The sequence below is a fragment of the Lingula anatina genome, chromosome 3 (genome assembly GCF_051362555.1).
Source record: "Lingula anatina isolate TDL-2025a chromosome 3, LinAna3.0, whole genome shotgun sequence".
Lineage (NCBI taxonomy): Eukaryota > Metazoa > Brachiopoda > Lingulata > Lingulida > Lingulidae > Lingula > Lingula anatina.
The window spans coordinates 31,057,332-31,076,571 of NC_141769.1; the positions used below are offsets into that span (position 1 = coordinate 31,057,332).

At 34.9% G+C, this 19,240-nt stretch overlaps 2 protein-coding genes across 4 annotated transcripts; one reads left to right on the forward strand and one right to left on the reverse strand.

The window, feature by feature from the left end:
- Positions 1–570: 570 nt before the first annotated feature.
- LOC106158714 (methylmalonic aciduria type A homolog, mitochondrial) lies at positions 571–8,350 on the reverse strand. Of its 2 annotated transcripts, none has more exons than XM_087009181.1 (8): positions 8,263–8,350; positions 7,194–7,472; positions 6,593–6,763; positions 6,165–6,287; positions 5,650–5,820; positions 5,113–5,199; positions 4,425–4,573; positions 571–4,049 (listed from the first exon to the last, which is right to left on the reverse strand). In XM_087009181.1, exons 2-8 carry the CDS (start codon positions 7,447–7,449, stop codon positions 3,714–3,716), a joined length of 1,293 nt encoding a protein of 430 aa, XP_086865307.1. In that variant the 5' UTR covers positions 7,450–7,472; positions 8,263–8,350; the 3' UTR covers positions 571–3,713. The 2 variants fall into 2 exon arrangements, with proteins under 2 accessions (XP_086865307.1, XP_013390249.3); XM_013534795.3 differs by having other exon boundaries at positions 7,981–8,350.
- A 179-nt stretch (positions 8,351–8,529) lies between these two features.
- On the forward strand, positions 8,530–19,108 carry LOC106175575 (putative aarF domain-containing protein kinase 2). Of its 2 annotated transcripts, none has more exons than XM_087008884.1 (12): positions 8,530–8,724; positions 8,959–9,825; positions 10,440–10,533; positions 10,871–10,933; positions 11,331–11,380; positions 11,935–12,084; positions 12,590–12,718; positions 13,044–13,163; positions 13,394–13,474; positions 13,684–13,851; positions 17,446–17,574; positions 18,098–19,108. In XM_087008884.1, the coding sequence occupies exons 2-12, from the start codon at positions 9,067–9,069 to the stop codon at positions 18,311–18,313; spliced, it is 1,959 nt and encodes a 652-aa protein (XP_086865010.1). In that variant the 5' UTR covers positions 8,530–8,724; positions 8,959–9,066; the 3' UTR covers positions 18,314–19,108. The 2 variants fall into 2 exon arrangements, with proteins under 2 accessions (XP_086865010.1, XP_086865011.1); XM_087008885.1 differs by having other exon boundaries at positions 9,700–9,825.
- The last annotated feature ends 132 nt before the right edge of the window (positions 19,109–19,240 follow it).

Here is a 19,240-nt window from a genome sequence, read left to right on the forward strand (position 1 = left end):
TTGTGTAGAGGCCCCTCGTGTCAGCTCATCAAGGGGAACCCTTAACCGCGATACAGGGTTCGTGACACTGAACTCTGAAACAAAGTTCTTCCATAATACCTGCCAACAATTGATTTCGCTCTTCATTAAATAACAGTAGCGGCACAGGTAAATGTTTAAATGGTAGGAGAGCTTTATGAAAGGTGTTTGGTGCAGTGAATACAAGTGTTGTTTGTTAACAACAAAGGGCACCCTTTTCAATGCGTTTCTTTATTTGTACATGTATTGGGTCTATTTTCGTGAACGGGCTTTAACTGAAATGGAAAAGCAACATGCACTAGTATGTTCAAGCGACTTCCCTCTTTTACTTTGTCATATATAAATTGGGAATTGCGCTTAATGTCATTTTCACCTACCAAAGTGGCACCCGACGATATATACGCCTTAAATACAAAAAGGGACGAATTATATTTATTATGTTTTCATCACATAACCAAAATGAATTATATGGCTAGTTAATACAAAATTGAAATTTTTAATAACATTTCCTAATTCAAAACAAAACCTTTAAATAACACAAAAACCTATATATATAGCAATATTTCTCTCCTTTATTGTAAAGAAGGTATAAATGGAAGCAATTTTCAAGCAAGCTTCAATTTTCTACGAATAAATAATGATAAACTTGCTAGCGCTGTTGACAAAACAGGCACAAAAATAACTCTGAACGCTGGCTGGCTTACATGTACACTGTATCGCACAACGTGCCTTTCTTAATAATAATAATAACAAAATAACACTGTGGACTAGTATAGTATAGTATACATCTTGCGCTTTATGAAAGTTGAAATCCATCTAAATAAATACTAGTTTTAATTTTCAGTGTATTTGTCCCTCAAAAGTTTTGACGGAAATCAGTTTCTTATGTACATTTTAACAATGTATTATTGTAGAGTAAATCATTATTGTTTTTATTATTATCATTTTTCAAAACAATTCATTTCTGTACTGGAACATAGATTATAATGATCTCATACAATGTAATAATAATAATAATTATTATTATTATTGTTATCATATCAAACAAATAGTAGAATGGCGAAATTGCGTGTCAATTTCTTTGCGTTGCTATACAAGAAAGACCCTAGTCTTTTTCAGCCAAGTAGGCGTGTTTTGTATTTTGTGCTTCAGTCTTGTTAAATCCCATAAGCTGTAGATCATTAACAGCTATAAACTGCTTTCATTTTTTCTTATATCTATGACACTACCTACAAACACTTGGGAATTAACTAAATGTTTGCTGCAGTTATGCTGCTTAATAATTCTTGTTTTTTTTTCTAAACAGCATTTAACTTAAAATGTGGCACTTTTGCATCCATTGTTGGTATTACGTGTGCTTTACTCCTTTCAATTTAAAAAAATTCTATTTTGTGCAAAGAACAAAATCTTTTCATATTCATGATGAATTTTTAATAATTAAAATTACATTTAAAAATAAAACAGTAATGCAATATTTTGTCTATCTACTAATTTGCCACATTTTCATGGCCTAGCTAAAACTAATTCTTAGTTACATATTACTACATTAAACTGATATTAATACTTTCAATACACATTATTTCAGAACTAATTGCATAATGCAAAAAAAATTGATTTCCCTCCCATTTCAGTCACTACCATTAAATAAGTTTTTATTTAATATATAAAGAAGTGACCGCAAAGACTGGAAAAAGTACAACTGCAAACTTCTTCCACAATGAGACATTTATGCAATGATTAAAAGGCGACAAATAAATGACACATTTTCCGTCATCAATCCTTCGTTCAACTTCCCCACAATCAATGTTACCGAAAAGAATTATACACATGTATGTTAAGTAAATACATAACCTAACAGAGGAGATGACTAGCTTAAAGTTAATTTTGACTTCTATTTTCATGGTATCTCCCTGTACACATAGGCCTAAAGAACTGTTGTAGTAAGTCAATGACTCCCAAGATATTGAACAGTGATAGGAGTACTGTGCCATATACAGGGTGTCAGAAAAAACTAAGCATTTTATTCTTTAAAAAAAAATTGGCCTACTGTATGAACTGTGATATGTTCTTTTTTTAACATACTTGAAGTATAATTATCCAAAATACTCTAAACATGTTTTTATCAATTTAAAAAATAAGAATGAGACATTGATTATTCATTTTTTTTAAATCAAAGTTTAGTTTATCATACTGACACCTCCAATACTTTTTTTAATTTTACTCAAAACACAACAACGTTTTTGTTTGTTTGTTTGTTTGTTTGTTAGTTTGCTTGCACCTTCTATGATCATTTATGTATAGCCATATTTGTGCATATGTAACTTTTCATAAACCCTAGATTTACACTGGAAAATGTACAAATTGTTCACAAATTAAAAAACGACGTCTCTCCACCAATACCTAATAACATATATCAACAACATATTTATCAACTCTCTTAACTTGAATCAGACCCAGCTTTTTACAACATAAATTAAAACTCTGTAATAATAAATTAAAAGCACTGCTATGCTAAGCATTTATACAAAAATATAACCAGCACATGTCATGTTACAGCAGTCACCCAACACTGTGACTGATAAATAATGCATCTCATAGCAGTATCATGACAGTGACAATAACACCTCACTAATACTGTATTAACACCACTAAACAACAACGTTGCACTGTCAGCAATACATTGCACAAGTTAACTTTATACAGGGGTCTTAAAAACTTCAACAACAGTTTATTAGTACTTTGACATTAAATCACTCTCATTCTGGGACCATCTTTAGCAATAAGCCTTACTATACTGTGCCAATCCTGTAACTAAAGTCGGTGCTTGATGCTTTAATTTTATGTGAACTTCATCCAAGTCAGCCTCAGCTCCGTGGATAAATTCACAATCATACAAAAATCACAAAAATCTGTGATTTTTGTGCCAATCCACAGGGTTTTTCTCCTCTGCAGTACCTTTACCATTCCAAAGCATCTTCATCTGCATCTAATTCAGATTGACAGTTTTTAATATGAGGGACAATCACTAAGGTTACCTTTCTTTGTGTGTGTGTGTGAGTAACAAGTAAAGTTGAAGGTTTTTCATGGAGGAAAAATATGAAATTGCCCTCACTCTTCTCTGAACCTGCAGATGAAATACTAAGTAATACTTAGGGCGCATTCCCATAGATTTTAGATTCATCTATCCCTGTGGGGAGTCTCACTAGATTACTGTCAGATAATCCGGCTTAAATGTCAGTCCCGCCTACTACAAGCTGTAAGGGAGTAATTAACTTTCGTGCCCGCTCGGCTGACAGCCATTTAGCATGAACCCCCAGGGAGTTAGGTCGATCTAGTTGGATCGATCTAATCTATGGGAATGGGGTCTTAGTTAATGAATACACCTACACAACACTGAATACCAAATCATTCAAAATGAATACATATCTTCATTTGTTGTGACTTTTCTTCCTGTATACTCACTCCTCATGCTCATATCACTTGCATTTTGTAACTGTGAAGTTGTCTCCATGCTTAAGTATTCAGTCATGTCAGTCATGCTCCCACAGAAGCAATAACAAGTTTATTACTGTATATATTTACACCAAAGCATCCATAATAACAACATCAGTTGTGACTTTTCTTTCCATATACTCTGCACCCTACTCTCACTTGTAACAAAGAATGTAGGTGCATATGGATAAATATAAGCACCATCATTGTTTGTGCTTCGACTGTGTCTCCAATAAATGCTTCACGTCCTCTTCCCCGTGATACATAAATTTCTTCAGCAATATATCGGCAGCGAACCCCGGCGTCATGATCCGGCTGGTGACCAGGTGCTCCAGTTCGTCCTTCTGAGCCTGCACTGATGGGTGTCTGGTGAAGATGTCCATGATATTGTCCTTGATGCTGCTCCACATCCAGATCTTCAGCTGGTCTTCTCTTTTCTTCTGGAACTCCGTCACCGCTAACATGACCTGTTTGAACTCGCACATCTTCAACCACAGCTCAGGAATGCCGTCCTTGGTTTTTGAGGATATTCTTAATACCTGGGGAGAGGAGGTGGTTCATTTCATTAACAACACGAAACGGTGCAGATTCCCCAGAACTACAGTATTTTATCAATTTTGTAACTTACTCATACAAGATAACTTAGAATTGTTTCATATGAATTATTTCATGAAAGCCCAAGATTACAGCTTTATTTTTCTCAGCCAACTACTATCTATTAAAGACATAAGTGTCACTTAAAGTTGCGTCTTATTATCTCCCTTAAGTCAACAAAAGGCTGTCCTCACTTAAATGTTTATCAATTACTTGAAATTTGTGAGAAAAAATTCAAACTCCGATCTTTCTTGAGCCTTTTTAATCTAGAAATTCTCAACCTGTGTACACATGAACATTCAAGCACACAGCAGACTTACCAATGGATTCCAATTTTTAGACCTCTTCCTGATAAACTTGAGGGCACTCATGTATTCTGACTGTATTATCCTGGCTGCTGGTAGCAGGTCTCCATCTGACTTGTTTACAACCACTAGATCAGCCAGCTCTACTATACCTTTCTTAAGACCTGGAATAAAACACGGAACACTATAACCACTAGAATACCCATCTCTAACTTTAAAATTACACCTATGGAATTCTATACTTTTGGTATAAATGAAAATCAACTACATGTATCTAAGGGAAACAAAATAACCTTAATATGCTGCCCTTGCCACATTAAAAGGTGTATTATAAAATGTTAACATACAACAAAATGTAAGATCTCAAGTTCAGAGAGCCATATGGGATTCTGCTTTGCTTCATTCCAATGTCAAAACAAAATGTACTATTAACAGTCATAAAAATGATAGAAATCAGACCAGTTATCAACTGTCAACTTCACAAAACTATATTGCATGCACTACTGTTTCGGCATAAGTAAACAAAATACCTTTAACTATTGGAGAGGAAGTAATGCTTAGTTGACTGTTGTCCTAAGAAAGTATTTTTGAATCAGTTTATAGCAGCTGCATGTATCACAGTGTAGGTAACTGTTGTGTTATCACATTATTTATGTTGGTAGCCTATCCTTTTTAATGAATCTGGTATCAGTGTCCACTATACCTTGCAGTTCATCCCCACCAGCTGGTGGTATCAATAGACAAAACATATCCACCATGTCAGCCACAGCCACCTCAGACTGCCCCACACCTGGAACACATACACAGACACCTACATATATATGTACATATAATGGACATACATGTACACCACACAAATTTTTATTTAAATACAGTAAATGAAGTGGTCTGCACAGGGCAGCATTCACCAAATGAAAGTTTCATCAGATAACTGTGTATCTGCAAGTTGCGTTCTAATGGTTTGTTGTTATTTTTTGATGTCATTTTACCAAGATGCAAGACCTTCATCTGGACTATAAACATGCAGCATTTATATTTTGTGACTCATGAAAAAGAAAAAAAACACAATCAACATATTGTGAATATGCTGCATGTAGTATCTGCTTTAAGTTAAACAAACAAGCACTGATATGAGTATATTTTCAATCTGCACTTTACAACGTACATATTCAAACAAAACCATTGTGTTAGGCGCTCTAAACATCAAGCACCATATTAACACTAGTCACATGACACTGACCCACTGTTTCCACTAGGATGACATCGTACCCACTCCCTTCACACAACACTATGGCCTCATTCGTGTTCCTGGTCACTCCTCCCAGGGTCCCAGAGCTGGGGGAAGGACGGATGTAGGCATGGGAGTCCACCGACAGCAGAGGCATCCTGGTCTTGTCACCCAACAGCGAACCTGGTGGAAAATGTATTTGCTTGTTTTAGGTCAGTGGTTGCTCAAAGTTTTTAAGTATTTTAAAATAACTGAATTTAAAATAAATCATATTTTCACATGTGTTATTTTACACTTAACACTTAAAAGCCACTGGTATCGAGTAACTGAAATCTGAAGTGTTAAAAACCATTTGTCAATATTTCACTTTATAATTACATATTGAATATCACAGGGTCGTCCATATTTTGAAAAATTATTATCTGAATCTGAAATTCTTTGGCCCACTGTGTTGAGAAAACAGATTGTGTTAGATGTGATCATGACAACTGCACAGCACATCTAGCACAATCAGCCTGTGTCTCTACCTCCTGATGTCCTTGAAGAGGGATCTACAGCCAGAACAGCCACCCTGTGTCCCTCAGAGGTCAGGTGTTTACCCATGGCTTCAATAAAGGTACTTTTCCCTGCCCCAGGGGGTCCAGACAAACCTGGGATATTAAACAAAGATATATATATGAATTAAGCCATGGAATGTCATTAAGCCTGAAAATATGCAAAGGTTCACATACTGTTTAAACAATAGTAACAATAATTATAATACTGGGATGATAAACAAACAAAAAAAGATGTTGCAAGTCAATCTCACCATACCTGCACTCCCTTTGTTAATTATGTGCCTCTTATAAGTTTTTACTTAGGCGCACTGTCATTAACATGGTCATTACATGTAAAAAAAAGGTCTGACGTTTCTTTTTTTTTAACATTCATTAATCAGAATGAATCGTGGCTGTACCTATCCTAAATGAACTTCCAAAAGAGCCATGAAGACTGTGAGCATCTCTTTCTCTAAGATATAAAAGTACTTTGCTTAACAAAACTTGAGCTTGAGCCTTTTTCTTAGGATGTGTGGACTCCACAAGTGTAATGCCTTCTGCAAGGGCACCTCTCTCCTGGTTTTTAATACCTGAAATATATTTCATCCTTTATTACATTATTTCTTACATTACAACAAGTTATGGTTTTTTATAATAATAACATGCATTTAGAGTACGTCTGACTTAAATACATCAATGCACACACAAAAAAAACTAATGAAGAAGTACATGTACTTAGAATATATAACAACAAAAACCTTTCAAGAAGACAACAGTGCCTAAAAAACTAACACAATTTTATCTTTTCTAGTGGATGCTTTATAAATATTGAAATATCTTAAAAAATGACATGTTGATGAAAACAGCCTCATAAAAAAACAAACAGTTTAATCATGCAGATTCAATCAGAGCAAAGCATTACATACAACATTACATACAACATACTATGTTCAGACTCCATTGACGTGGTAATAAAATCTTAACTGCTTCATTAATTTAACCCCTAAAATACTAATCTACCTTTATAAAGTCTTTGCACCACTGGATCATCATCCTTTATCTCCTCATTCAAATAAATGTCAGTTTCTCTCAATACTTTGTACTTGGGTGTGGCCTGAGGACCCTGGTAAATTAATGTTCTTTTCTGCTGACTCCAACAACCACAGCAACCAACCACATGAACTTCATCCAGTAACTGACTGGCTAAGCTTTGTTTATATACATGTGCTAAAGTTAAGTATTTTTCTACAAGTGAAAGTTTGCGTAAGACACTCATCTTTTGGGTTTGTTTCTGGAACACTAAAATTACAAACAATTGATAAATTATTAAGATATATATATATATATATATATATATATATATATATATATATATATATATATATATATATTACCAGACCTTTGTGAAGTATTTCAATTCATAAACATATTTTTAAATATCATTCTCAGTATGTTCCTTTCAGAAATATTGATAATCTCACTTAAAATTCAGTGTGGCTGATATATTAATATATTCATCTGCAGTCTGTAAAATGATAATACTGTATGTAGAATGATATTAATATAAGGGACTTGTGGGCAACCAGTGCTGGTGGTCACTTCATGTATGACTTATTACATTTCAAGTAAAATATTGCTAAACGCCTAGAGCATATGTATGATTTTCTATGTCAATATACATGTTTAATTCTGTGGTATGATTTGGTGCTATGAAAATTCAATTAACAAGTTTTGAGGAGGGGGGGTCAAATCAATCAAATGCCTGTTATTAATCTAATAATAAACAAATCAAACAATTTCTCAATACCTTTTCACATCAGGGAACCCAACAGCAGAATAACGAGCCGAGGCCGCAATCTGGCTAACCAAAGAATATCCCAGACGCAAGAAATGGTCAATTTCAAGCAGACGACTCCAGTGTTTGCTCTTCCTCGACCTTCAGACTCTCCCACATTCCACGGCGCTTGTTAGTCAGCATTTCATTATTTAATATATCCCGATGATTCTCATAACTGCATCAGCTTTGAGGTGCCAATAAAGATATTTGATTCTTTTAATTGTAGAAATGTTAAAGATTATAAAAACCGACCGCAAGTGTGTGATCCATGGCAAATATGTGTCCTGATGGGTTCTTCGCCAAACGACCTTCACTCCGCAAGGGCGCTGCCATATTGTACTAGGTGCGGAGCAGTCTTTTTGAATCTGCTTAAAATTATAATTATCATCATTTTGACGGGTTATTTCAAATTACTCAAAGATGTTTAATTATATAAATTTTAGTTTGTCTTTACTCTAAATTTTTGATTAGCATTTCTTCAATTCTCTCGTTTTATGTTTATTTGCTGCGATTCGCACAAACATCTTCCGGTTATTTTCTGAAGCCGAAACAGTGAAAGGGCTGCCCGAACACTTTGTCTGCATATTGGTGCAGAATTAGGCTAAAGAAGGCAATGCAATATTGATATAGAAAACTTGAATTAAAGCAAAATTTTGTCTCAACATCCTTTAGAAAAAATTTTACATTTTTCATTTATGAGAATTGACAGAGAAGGTGAGAGGTGCTTCAGTTTAGAACCAATTTTTTTTAATTGAAGAACTTGACCAAGATAAAGCAACAAGGTCTTTTTCATCTCTTGGGTCCATTATTGATTTTTAAATTGTTAAAGCCTTGAATACTGCTAAATCAGTCATTTCACATTATTTTGAAAACGATACTCTTACAATGTACAAATTACTAACTACAACAGTCAGCATTCAGAAGCCAGTTGATTCTAAATCATTCCAGGTCCTAACATCAAATAAAAGGACAGTTGAACCCAGTCCCCACACATAAGCATGCATGGATTTTGCATTGTTTTCATGATATACACATGTGGACTTTGACAACAGAAATATGATCATTTCAAAACTGAGTTTGACATGGAAACAATTTGGTACCAGGACATCTTTACATGCCTCCCCATTTGGAGAGTGTGGAAAATGTCTGAGAAATCAGCTACAAAGTCTGTTTTCTAGCAAATGTTTCTTCAGCCAAGACGTGTCAACTTGGGCAAGGGGGTGGAGAAAGGTTAACCAGTCTCTCCCTACACCCATAACCAAAGGAAAGTGGTCTTTAGCTGCCTTTGTTGCTGTGGCACATCCAACCACCACTGAAAAGATTCTGAAGGAGTCTGGCCTATATAAAAAAGCAGTGAGGTTAGGTGTTCCACAAGATGTGCAAAGTGGTGACATTAAGGAAAAAAGGAAACAAAGGCGAAAGATTAACTTCATTTTGAGATTTTTTTATAGAGTATGGCATCTCTTACGGGTGTTTTTCAGAACCTTGCGTCTATACTTCACTTTCGCACCATTTATACTTACATTTCCATTCACATATTTAAGCACTGGCTTCACTAACATATGGTGGAGTCTTCTTCTCATGGCAGTCGAGAATTCTGGCCCCACCTTCATTAAGCTGGGGCAGTGGGCAAGCACCAGGAGAGATTTATTTTCCCACGAGTTCTGTAACAGGTTTTCTAAACTGCAGAGGAAGAATAAGGTCCACAGCTGGTCGTACACTAAGAGGATATTGACCAGGGCTCTAGGGAAGCGGTGGAGGGAGATACTGGTGAAATTTGACAAGAAACCAATTGGCTCAGGTTGTGTGGCTCAGGTGGGAATTTCAAGATGTTTATCTCTATATTTTCAGTTATTGTTTTTCATTTTTACTTGTTTTCTTGTAGCCTGTTACAAATTTATTGCTTGGAGTTTGTTGGGTTTTTTTTTTAACATAAGCTTGGGTACCTATTTTTTATGATTTGGTGGAAATGATGTTACTAAAATGATTGTTAAGATATGTTATAAATCATTCAATTTTCAGATACACATCTGTATCTTTAGATCATTGCTATACTCAGTATTTGTAAATTACTTTAACAAAGCACAAATGAGCTACATGCAGTACAACACATTATGATATCTTCATTTGATTAAGTAATTACATATTATGATGATGAAATTGGCAATATATTTTTAGACTATCCTAAAACTCATATTTATCAGTTATATAAAAAAATTCATTTATGGTAGATACATATATTTGATTTACATGTTGACTGTTGTGTCTGTCCTTTCTGAGAGACTTGATCGCAACTGAATTACCTGTTCAGGTGAAAGTGAACAGGTAATCACCTTAGTGGAATATGTAGGTCTATCATAAATTAAAACTTTTTTTAACTATCAAAAACTGAGGTCCAATGAAACTATTTTCACATTCATACATTTCAGGTTTACAAGGCCTACTTGAACCCAGACATGATATCAGATGAGGAGCAAGAAAAAATACTGCAGGAACTGCATGAGGATGATGATCCTTTTGAAGGTACATCAATCACAGTTGATATTCAGAGATAATTAATTGATGGTTTCTATCTATGACAGTATACTTGTTTGGCATTTGGGAGAAAAAAATTAAGTACTATGAATATACCCAGCTAGAGAGATTACATCCCATTCCCAAGGCTTATTAATTTTGGTAAAATTTTAAGGTGACCATGAAAAATTTAAGATATCTAGAACATATTATAGACTTATGATTAATGATTTACTTAAATACCTCAAAATGTCATTTTTCTGTTTATTAGGAAAAACTTGATATATAAGTTTGGAATCAGTTGTATAATTTTGTAAAATTTCTCAAGAAACCATCCTTCTTTCAGCCTTTGAAGTATTTGGGTTTTCAATGACTGAAGATGAAGACAAAAGCATTGAAGGCTCTCATGGTAAGTGATGGTTTTGCTTGCATTTCTTGTTATGTTATTGCACACATTTATCATGCATATTTTACTGGACATATTTGCCAATGCCATGCTGTAACCATATTATCCCACAGTGCTCATTCTTCAGTTTTATCCCACGGCTGGAGCTTTAAACAATAGGATAATTGCAGTCTTGTTTTTTGCTTACTAGTGCACACTCACCTGTATTTTTTAAATACTCTTCATTGTGTTCCGAGCAAAATACAAATGCAATCATTCTATTGTTGAAGCACAAGCCTTGGAATAAGTCAGTTACAACTAGTTGTTGTCCTGTGCCTTTATATATTTACTTTCTTGTATGTTCTCAGACAGTGAACAATTTGTGTTGTAAATACTATATAAACATCTCTTTCACATACAGGTGACAACTCAACAGAAGCTGAAGACACATTGATCCCAGTGGCAGTGAAGGTATGGGGACATTGTAGAGCTTTCATATGAGAGCAGTGCACTCTCGGTTAATGTAATAACTGCAGGCCCCTAGCCAGAGGCAGTCTGCCCTTTTTGTCATGAAAAGGTTCATTCTGGCTATCCAAATCATTTTGTTTGCTAGTTGTGCACTTGATTACTTAAAAAAAAATTAATTAAAGGAATTTCGAACATTTTGCGAAGCCAAAGTGTATTACATGTAAAGCTAATAGATGGTTTCCTTGCTGTGTGAACTGTTTTTTGGTAACATTACTTAAAGAGCTGTATTTTTAGTTACATTTTGTTAAATTGAGATATAGCATTAGTAATATGGTGGTAAAGCTTTCAAAGCTTGTTTTCTGGATCCTTACTGGATTATTTGTCTTTTTTATTTTAATAATTGTTTTTAATCATAATGAAAAATAACCATAATGATTACTATATTTGTTTATCCTTTTGAGCAACATACTGCATATACACACAAGATTTCATGTACATTATATACAAGTATGAACAAGCAGTAAGGACACCTAGGGATAAATGTTTGTAATTCCCAGGTGTTACACCCAGGTGTGCACCGTCTTGTCCATAGAGATCTCCTTATCATTACTGGCACCGCAGGCCTGGTACAGCTCCTGGTCCCAGGACTCAAGTGGATGGACCTCAAAGGCTGTGCTGAAGAATTTGCTCATTTAATGGAAAATCAGGTATATATGTATATACGTTGCTTGCTATGGTATGTTTAAGTGTTATATACCTACTGAGGCTGAGCTGGCAAAAAGTTAATTACCCCTTAGCAGTTTCAGTAGGCGTGCCAGACATTTAACCCACTTAAACTGAATGCAGTTTAGTGGGAAACCCTGTGGAGTTAGATCAATACAACTAGTACAATAGGGTAATGGAAAAGCAGTTTTTAAGTCAAGAAAAACTGTTTTTATCACAGTTGGTATACTTTCCAACCTTGGCAGGCTAACCTAGGAAAAAGACTGCATGTGACATCTGGAACTGCGTCACTAAAATACTGAGTGAGATCTTTAGACCAACAGGAAGAAAATTTGTTGTTGATCTTGGTTTAAAATTTGGTTGTACTTTTAAAAAGTATATTTGATTTTATACTTGTTAATTTAAAAATACATACCTTCCATCTTAAGGCTATTGTCCAAAAATTATTTGGACTTTAATTTTTATATATATTTTTTCATCCTGCAACAGCTTGACCTGTGCCATGAAGCTAGAAACTTAGACACCTTTGCTGACAACTTTGCTGATGTGCCTTCAGTCAGGTTTCCTAGGCCTCTCTGGCCTTATGTCAAACATAATGTACTGGTGGAGACATTTGAGGTATGGCTTTGCATTCCATCTGTGCATTGATGTGTATGTGCACACACTCACACATACACACACATTGCATGCAGGCACACACCTTGTGTAATTTAAATTACAAGATTGTTAGAGGAATTTTTAAAAAATGATTATATTTTCATTGTTAGTGCCATATTTTATCAAGGTTGGTGACAAATGGTTAATTTATAAAACCAAAAGCATGCCAGTTTTGGATGTGACATCTATGTTTTTCTGGGGGATAACACATAATGAAGCTTTTCAGGTATTTTGATTCCACTTATTGCATATAGCATGTTTATGACAGCTATTTTTTTTCCTGTAGGAAGGGAAACCAATTTCTAAGTTTATCACTTTAACATCAGAAGATGAAGATGAACAGCAGAGATTATACACTTTGAAGCAGGCACTAGGAGATATTTGTGTAGACTCCTTACTCAAAATGGTAAGATTAATGTCACCTTGCAGTAGCAGCACAACATATTGTCCTATTTTACAACAGATGTTAACTTTCTTGAATGATTTATACCAGTAGATATTTGCCTTTATCTTGACTCTGTGCAGAAAAAGGATGTGTTGAACATAGAGTTTTAAACTTGCATTTATAGACCTGCTTTCTCATGGACTTTGAAAGATGAGTTCATTTTTAACACTTCTTATATTTTTTTGTGCCAGATATTTGTTGACAACTTTGTGCATGGAGATCTGCACCCAGGGAACATTCTGGTACAAAATGACGACAGATTCAAACCAGAGGTATTTATTTTACTGAAAAGCTAAATTGTATCAGTGCCATCTTTTCTGACTGTTAAAAATGTATTTTTCTGATAAACCAAAGGTAGAAATCCAGATTACGTATAAGACTTAAGAGAACTTTTACATGTGATGTATGTTTTTCATATATTTGTTAATTTGACATCAGTTCATGCAAAAAACCATGCAAATCATTCATGAAATGATTCTAGGAAACCAAGATGATAATGGATGACCTAGGAGATACACTGATAGTGAATACCAAGCCCTCAGAAAATCATCTTCGTATGGTGCTTCTAGACACTGGTATTGTAGCCACGCTGTCAGAAAAAGACAGAGCCAACTTTAGGGCAGTTTTCACTGCCGTAGTCCAGGGCAAGGTTAGTGTAGATGTCACAAACATGCATACACGCATGAGTGTGCACAAGCACACACACACATTTATCACCCAAACCCAATATAGAGGTGCATTTCACAAGTTCAAGTCTCAAAAAATGAAATTGAACGAATTCGATGTATTATCCAATTTTTTAAAACTTACATGTGCATAGAACAAAAATCCACAAATGTCCCAATTCTACGCCCACGCGTTTCTGTTTTGTAAGCAAATAAACTGATAACCGTTTGGAGTAAAAAAAGCGTAAGAAAGAACATACGTTACCACGGAATCGTCTGATATAAACACGATCATTAATTGAGCGCTGTGGAAATTGGTGCAAGCTAAACACTATCAGAACCCTATGAGTCATTAATAATGGAAAAGCGATAGGAAAATACATTTAAATTGACCAGATCTAGGAAAATTACTTTCAAACTAAAGATAATTTTTCTTTACAATGTCCATGTTGATGACTCTTTCAATAGCAGTAATTGTCAATTGTATAGAGAATTGAAAACTTTGTTACCTAAAAGTTATCTACCACTGGTCATATTCGTCGTGAATTTAAGACTCATTGACAGTTTCAAATTTTGGGTGTATTAGTTACAATACCAACTACGCCTCGCATCCTTCGCATACCGTAATGTAACGTATGTTCCACAGCCATAGAAAAGATACGGGACACGAGTTTAATAAATATTGATAAGATATTTTTTCTTTTTTTTTTCGTAGAATTTATTGAGGTGTTTAAAAGTAACTCAGACATCAAAAGTGGTAACCTATTACACAAACACGATCCGCGTATCAAACGTACTTAATCATTTGCATGTAAAGAAATACAGATCTAACCTACCACCTCTTTAAACGAAGCCTTTTTCAACACACCTATAGGTTTTCCAATACAGCAGAGAATTCGTTCAAAATGAGCTTTACTATCCTCTCTGAAAGGTCTAAATTGTCTTGCGGATTTCGGCACTTTTGGAAATTAAAAAAATGTATATATGTAATGTTTGTTCCATCTATAAAAAGTAAGTGGCTCACAAAATTACGTTTTTAAGTCTTACCATTGAGTGAGTATAAGAAACAGATATCACTTTAGAGTTCAAGGGTCTCTACGGTCCTTATCAGTCGCTATTTAAGACAAATCATAGGCTGCATGATTTCTTGTAAAAGTTTCCTTGAGATTTCTTAGATGTTCATACTGTGTTTTTACTCTGCCAACGTGCTCGATGAATTTTTTATTTTGGTTACTGGCGCTCTTGGGCTCTACTATAGTCGTCTCGTTCAAAAAATCGTATACAGCTTGCCTTTTATTCCTGCTACTCCCACCCGTCGACCTTTCGACCAGTTCATCCCCTTTTCGCGAGTTCTCGACCAACGATTCCGGCAAATGCCAGTAGCAGCGGAAAGAAATCTGAGACAACGGTACGTCTTCGCAATCTTCTCAGCCACTATATTATGCAAAATTTTCATCTTACTTCTTGGTGTAACTCGTTAAACTTGACCCACTGTAGCTAAAAAAACATTTTCTATAAGTCATCATATTTTTAGGATGATTAGTCTTATTGAATATTATATGTATATATAATATTATTTTTATCCCTAAGGATAAAGGCAACAATTTGCTACATTGTTATTATTGCTAAAATAATTAGGGTAGTGGGGTTATAAAATAAAAGCGGCCTTGTTTGACCAAATCTTGAACAATCGATATTCTTTGTTGCCTTCTTTTTGTTATAAATAAGACTATGAAAGTTTGTGGTACACTGGGATGGAGGAGACATAAAAGTAATTGCTTCTGCACAGTGTTAGCTTGGGTGCATAGCCTGCTGTATGATGCGTTCTGTCTTAATTTTGGGGCATGTGGGAAATTCAGGTGGTTCCATATTTCGTCTTCTACAATGGCTAATTCTCCCTCTTGCTTATGGCATTAACCTGTAATTGTAGTTCTTTAATTGTTCATTGTGACTGCCTTCAGTTTCTTCTCAATCGTTTCAACGTTGTGACCACCTTGCACACACAACAAGTGGTGATTGCTGTGGACTTGCCTCGGCAACTTCTATAGCAGCTAGGAGCTCTTCTTTCCTTTGGTGAAGTCTACGTTTTCGCGATTTAGTCTTCGCATGCCTCTTTTGTCTTTCACGACATTTATAAGGAGGCGGAAGGTAGGCCTACATAGTATTTTGAACCCGTTTTCTTTCGCTTCCAAATAAGCGTCACCCTCATTTCTTTTTAACGAGATCGATATTTTTTAAATCTCAGCTCTTGTTTTTGCATTTTTCTGAGATGTTCCGTTCGGTATCAATGTATTTGGCACTGCGCTCACTGCGCTCGTTGGCGATTATTTTTTCCTTGTATAGTTTTGTTTGACATTTATTTCCGTCTTTGACATTCATTTCTGTATTTGAATTTAATTTTTTATTACGACAAAATCATTCACTTCGCCTACATCGTTACTGAGGATTTTATGGATTTATTTACACTTGTAACTAACCTCATCTAATCTTTAGCTCGAGCAGACATCAGAAAGAACCACCTGACATCTCAAACAGAAGCTAATTTTTCTTTCGGAGCCAGTTTCGAGCACAAGTAGATTTTCACTGGTAACGTATGTTCCGGTAACGTATGTTCCAGGCCACCTAATTTTTATTTTCATAACGTGTTCTTATATATTTTGAAGTGATTTGATCATGTTAAATTAAATATGACCTAAGGACGTTTTTCATAAATATTTAAACCGTAATTAATGGGGCCTGCGTCATAGCTAATACTAGGTAACGTATGTTCCCTAGGAAAATTGACAAAATGTTTCATTTTGTACAAGTACTTGGTGCAAGAGAAAACAATGTTTTCTTTTGCTGACAGAAAAATATATCGTGATTCCATGATAGTTTGACATTTCAGATACAATATTTGGAGCACGAGGGGAGAAATAATTTATTAAATGCTTATTTTACTGTCGGTAGGGTGTATTTTCCCCGTTTTTTTAATATTCAGTGACAGGCAAACTTAAGTCGCTAAAAAACAATTAACTGCTCTATACAGAAACTTTTCGTAATTTTTTACAACCTTATACTTGTAGGAGATAAATTAAAGAACAAAACCCGTGATGATTGAATTTTCAAAGTGATTAAAACGCTTCAACAGCTAGACGTTATGCATTTGTGACAGTAACGTATGTTCCTTTTTGGGGTTAGATGATGAATTATTTTTTATTATTCGTGGTTCCAGGAAAGTGAAACTTTAATACAAACTTCTTTATGTGGGACCCTAAAATAATCAAACATAGTTTGTAATCTGTGCACTACATATTAATAGGAACATGCCTGTGACATCGTTTGCACCTCTATATTGGGTTTGGGTGTTATATAAATATGGTAGCTATTCATTCAGAGACATAACCAGTGTCATTTTTGTCTAAAAAAATACTTTCAAGGAAGTTATATCAGAAATATGAAATTTTAACTATAATATCAATTCTTTTTGCTTCAGTGTGCCTTGATATGTTACCCTAATTTAAGGAGGCAGTCAGTATTCATGAAGTCACACCACAGACTGATTGCATATAACATTGTATTATTTTTATTTCATGCAGGGAGAGGTTGTGGCAGAGCTGCTTCTAGAGCATGCTCCATACAGTCAGTGTCAGGACTTGGAGGGATTCAAGAACAAGATGTCCCACTTGGTGAACACGGCCAGGGATAACACACTGAAATTGGCAAAGGTGTGAGATTGGATCAGACAAACAGTGATTTGTACAGAAATTAATTATTATTATTCAAATATTACAGTTATAGTTTGAGGTTTTAGAGAAAAAGCAGCTGGAACTGATGTGAGAAATGTTCTTATGAATTTGCCATGGCATGACAACATGATTGACAGTGTGATACAGTCAGCTCAAGATACCAAAACCAGTCAAGGAGATTTCTTTTGTAGCAATATCATCATGATTAGATAAATGCATATTATTTTCTTAAAGTCTGTTTGGGTTTTATGTTCACTTAAGATGTTAAAATTTAAAAAAAAATCTCCTCATAGAATTTATGTTCGCTTTTAAAGTTAATATAAAAATTCCTCTTCATAGAAATTTTTATTTATTTTCAAAGTTAATATCAAAAATCCTCTCAGTAAGATACAGGTCTGAGAGTTCCTTCCAGGTGTATTTTTCAGTCAGAACAGTATCTAACTTTAGGGCAATTATTGCATTTAAAATCTGCAACAATACCATTTCTTTCCATGTACCCCAGGTCCAGGTGGCCGAGCTTCTGACCAGTGTGTTTTCCATGGTGTCCCAGCACAAGGTGAAACTGGACAGTAACTTTACTGCCGTGGTCCTGGCCGTCATGGTCCTGGAGGGACTGGGGAGGTCACTGGACCCCGAACTGGACATCATGAAGAAAGCTACTCCTGTGTTACTGAATCAGACGGGAGGAGGGTTGTTTGGAAGTAGTAGAAAATCATGATTTTTAACAGATGCCAAGCTTATTTCAGGGATTATTGTGGGGAAGACTTCTTTATTACTGAGTCAGCCAGGAAGAGAATTGTTTGGAAATGGTGAATCATAATTTTTGGCAAATACCAAGCTTATTTCAGTCTGGATCCTGTGGGCTTATGTTCTGTAATCCTCTTCAGTTTGATCCTGGTGTAGTGGTTCTACTTATCACACACTCCTTTTTTCCCCTCTCTGAAGACTATGAATAGGTCTGATAATGCTTATTATTATTATTATTATGGATCAGAAATCTATAAATTTAAACTGCAAATTCCAGGCTTCAGCAGCACGATTCATGCTCCACATTGTGTTCACTTATGTAGAGTATAAGTGAAGTGGTTGGAGACCGTTTAGTGTAACAGGATTTGTGTTTTTGGAACCAAAAAGGTTAGGAGTCAAATATACTTACTGGTATAAGTTCTACCTATTGTTTTTTTGTAGGCCAACATTTTATGAGATTTTCTTTTTCTTTTCTTTTGAGAAGAATATTAAAGGGTCTTAATTTTAGGGATTTTTATCAGACAAAAATGCAGTTTGTGCCATTTTGAAAAGAGCAAGAGAACATTTTCTCAGGTGTTGTCAAATTCCACGATATGCCCTAGTCCCCCACCTAATGGGCAATATTTTTACTATATAGTATAATGTTGTCATTTAATATGAAATTCTGACTGCATACATTATTTCTTAGGGTACCTTGATATGGGGGCTTAACATGAGGTTGAGAGAAAGTGATGAAAATAAAATGAAATAAATATTGTTGTTATAATTGTTGCAAAGCTCTTGATAATGTTTTAAAATAAAATTAAAATAACACATGAAGAATCATAAGTTAACAAAAAAAAGGTCTGATGTTGGAGTTATTTAAAAATGCATGAAATTACTAGAGTTGCTTAAAACC

Excerpts from the sequence above, each read along its gene's own strand:
- LOC106158714 (XM_087009181.1), bottom strand. The coding sequence starts at position 7,449 with ATGAGTGTCTTACGCAAACTTTCACTTGTAGAAAAATACTTAACTTTA. Across the intron at positions 6,764-7,193 it reads GGTGCAAAGACTTTATAAAG|GTATTAAAAACCAGGAGAGA; the intron begins GTAGATTAGTAT and ends AATATATTTCAG. Across the intron at positions 4,574-5,112 it reads TGGTGGGGATGAACTGCAAG|GTCTTAAGAAAGGTATAGTA; the intron begins GTATAGTGGACA and ends GTTTTATTCCAG.
- LOC106175575 (XM_087008884.1), top strand. The coding sequence starts at position 9,067 with ATGATCATTTCAAAACTGAGTTTGACATGGAAACAATTTGGTACCAGG. Across the intron at positions 10,934-11,330 it reads AAGCATTGAAGGCTCTCATG|GTGACAACTCAACAGAAGCT; the intron begins GTAAGTGATGGT and ends TTTCACATACAG. Across the intron at positions 11,381-11,934 it reads TGATCCCAGTGGCAGTGAAG|GTGTTACACCCAGGTGTGCA; the intron begins GTATGGGGACAT and ends TGTAATTCCCAG.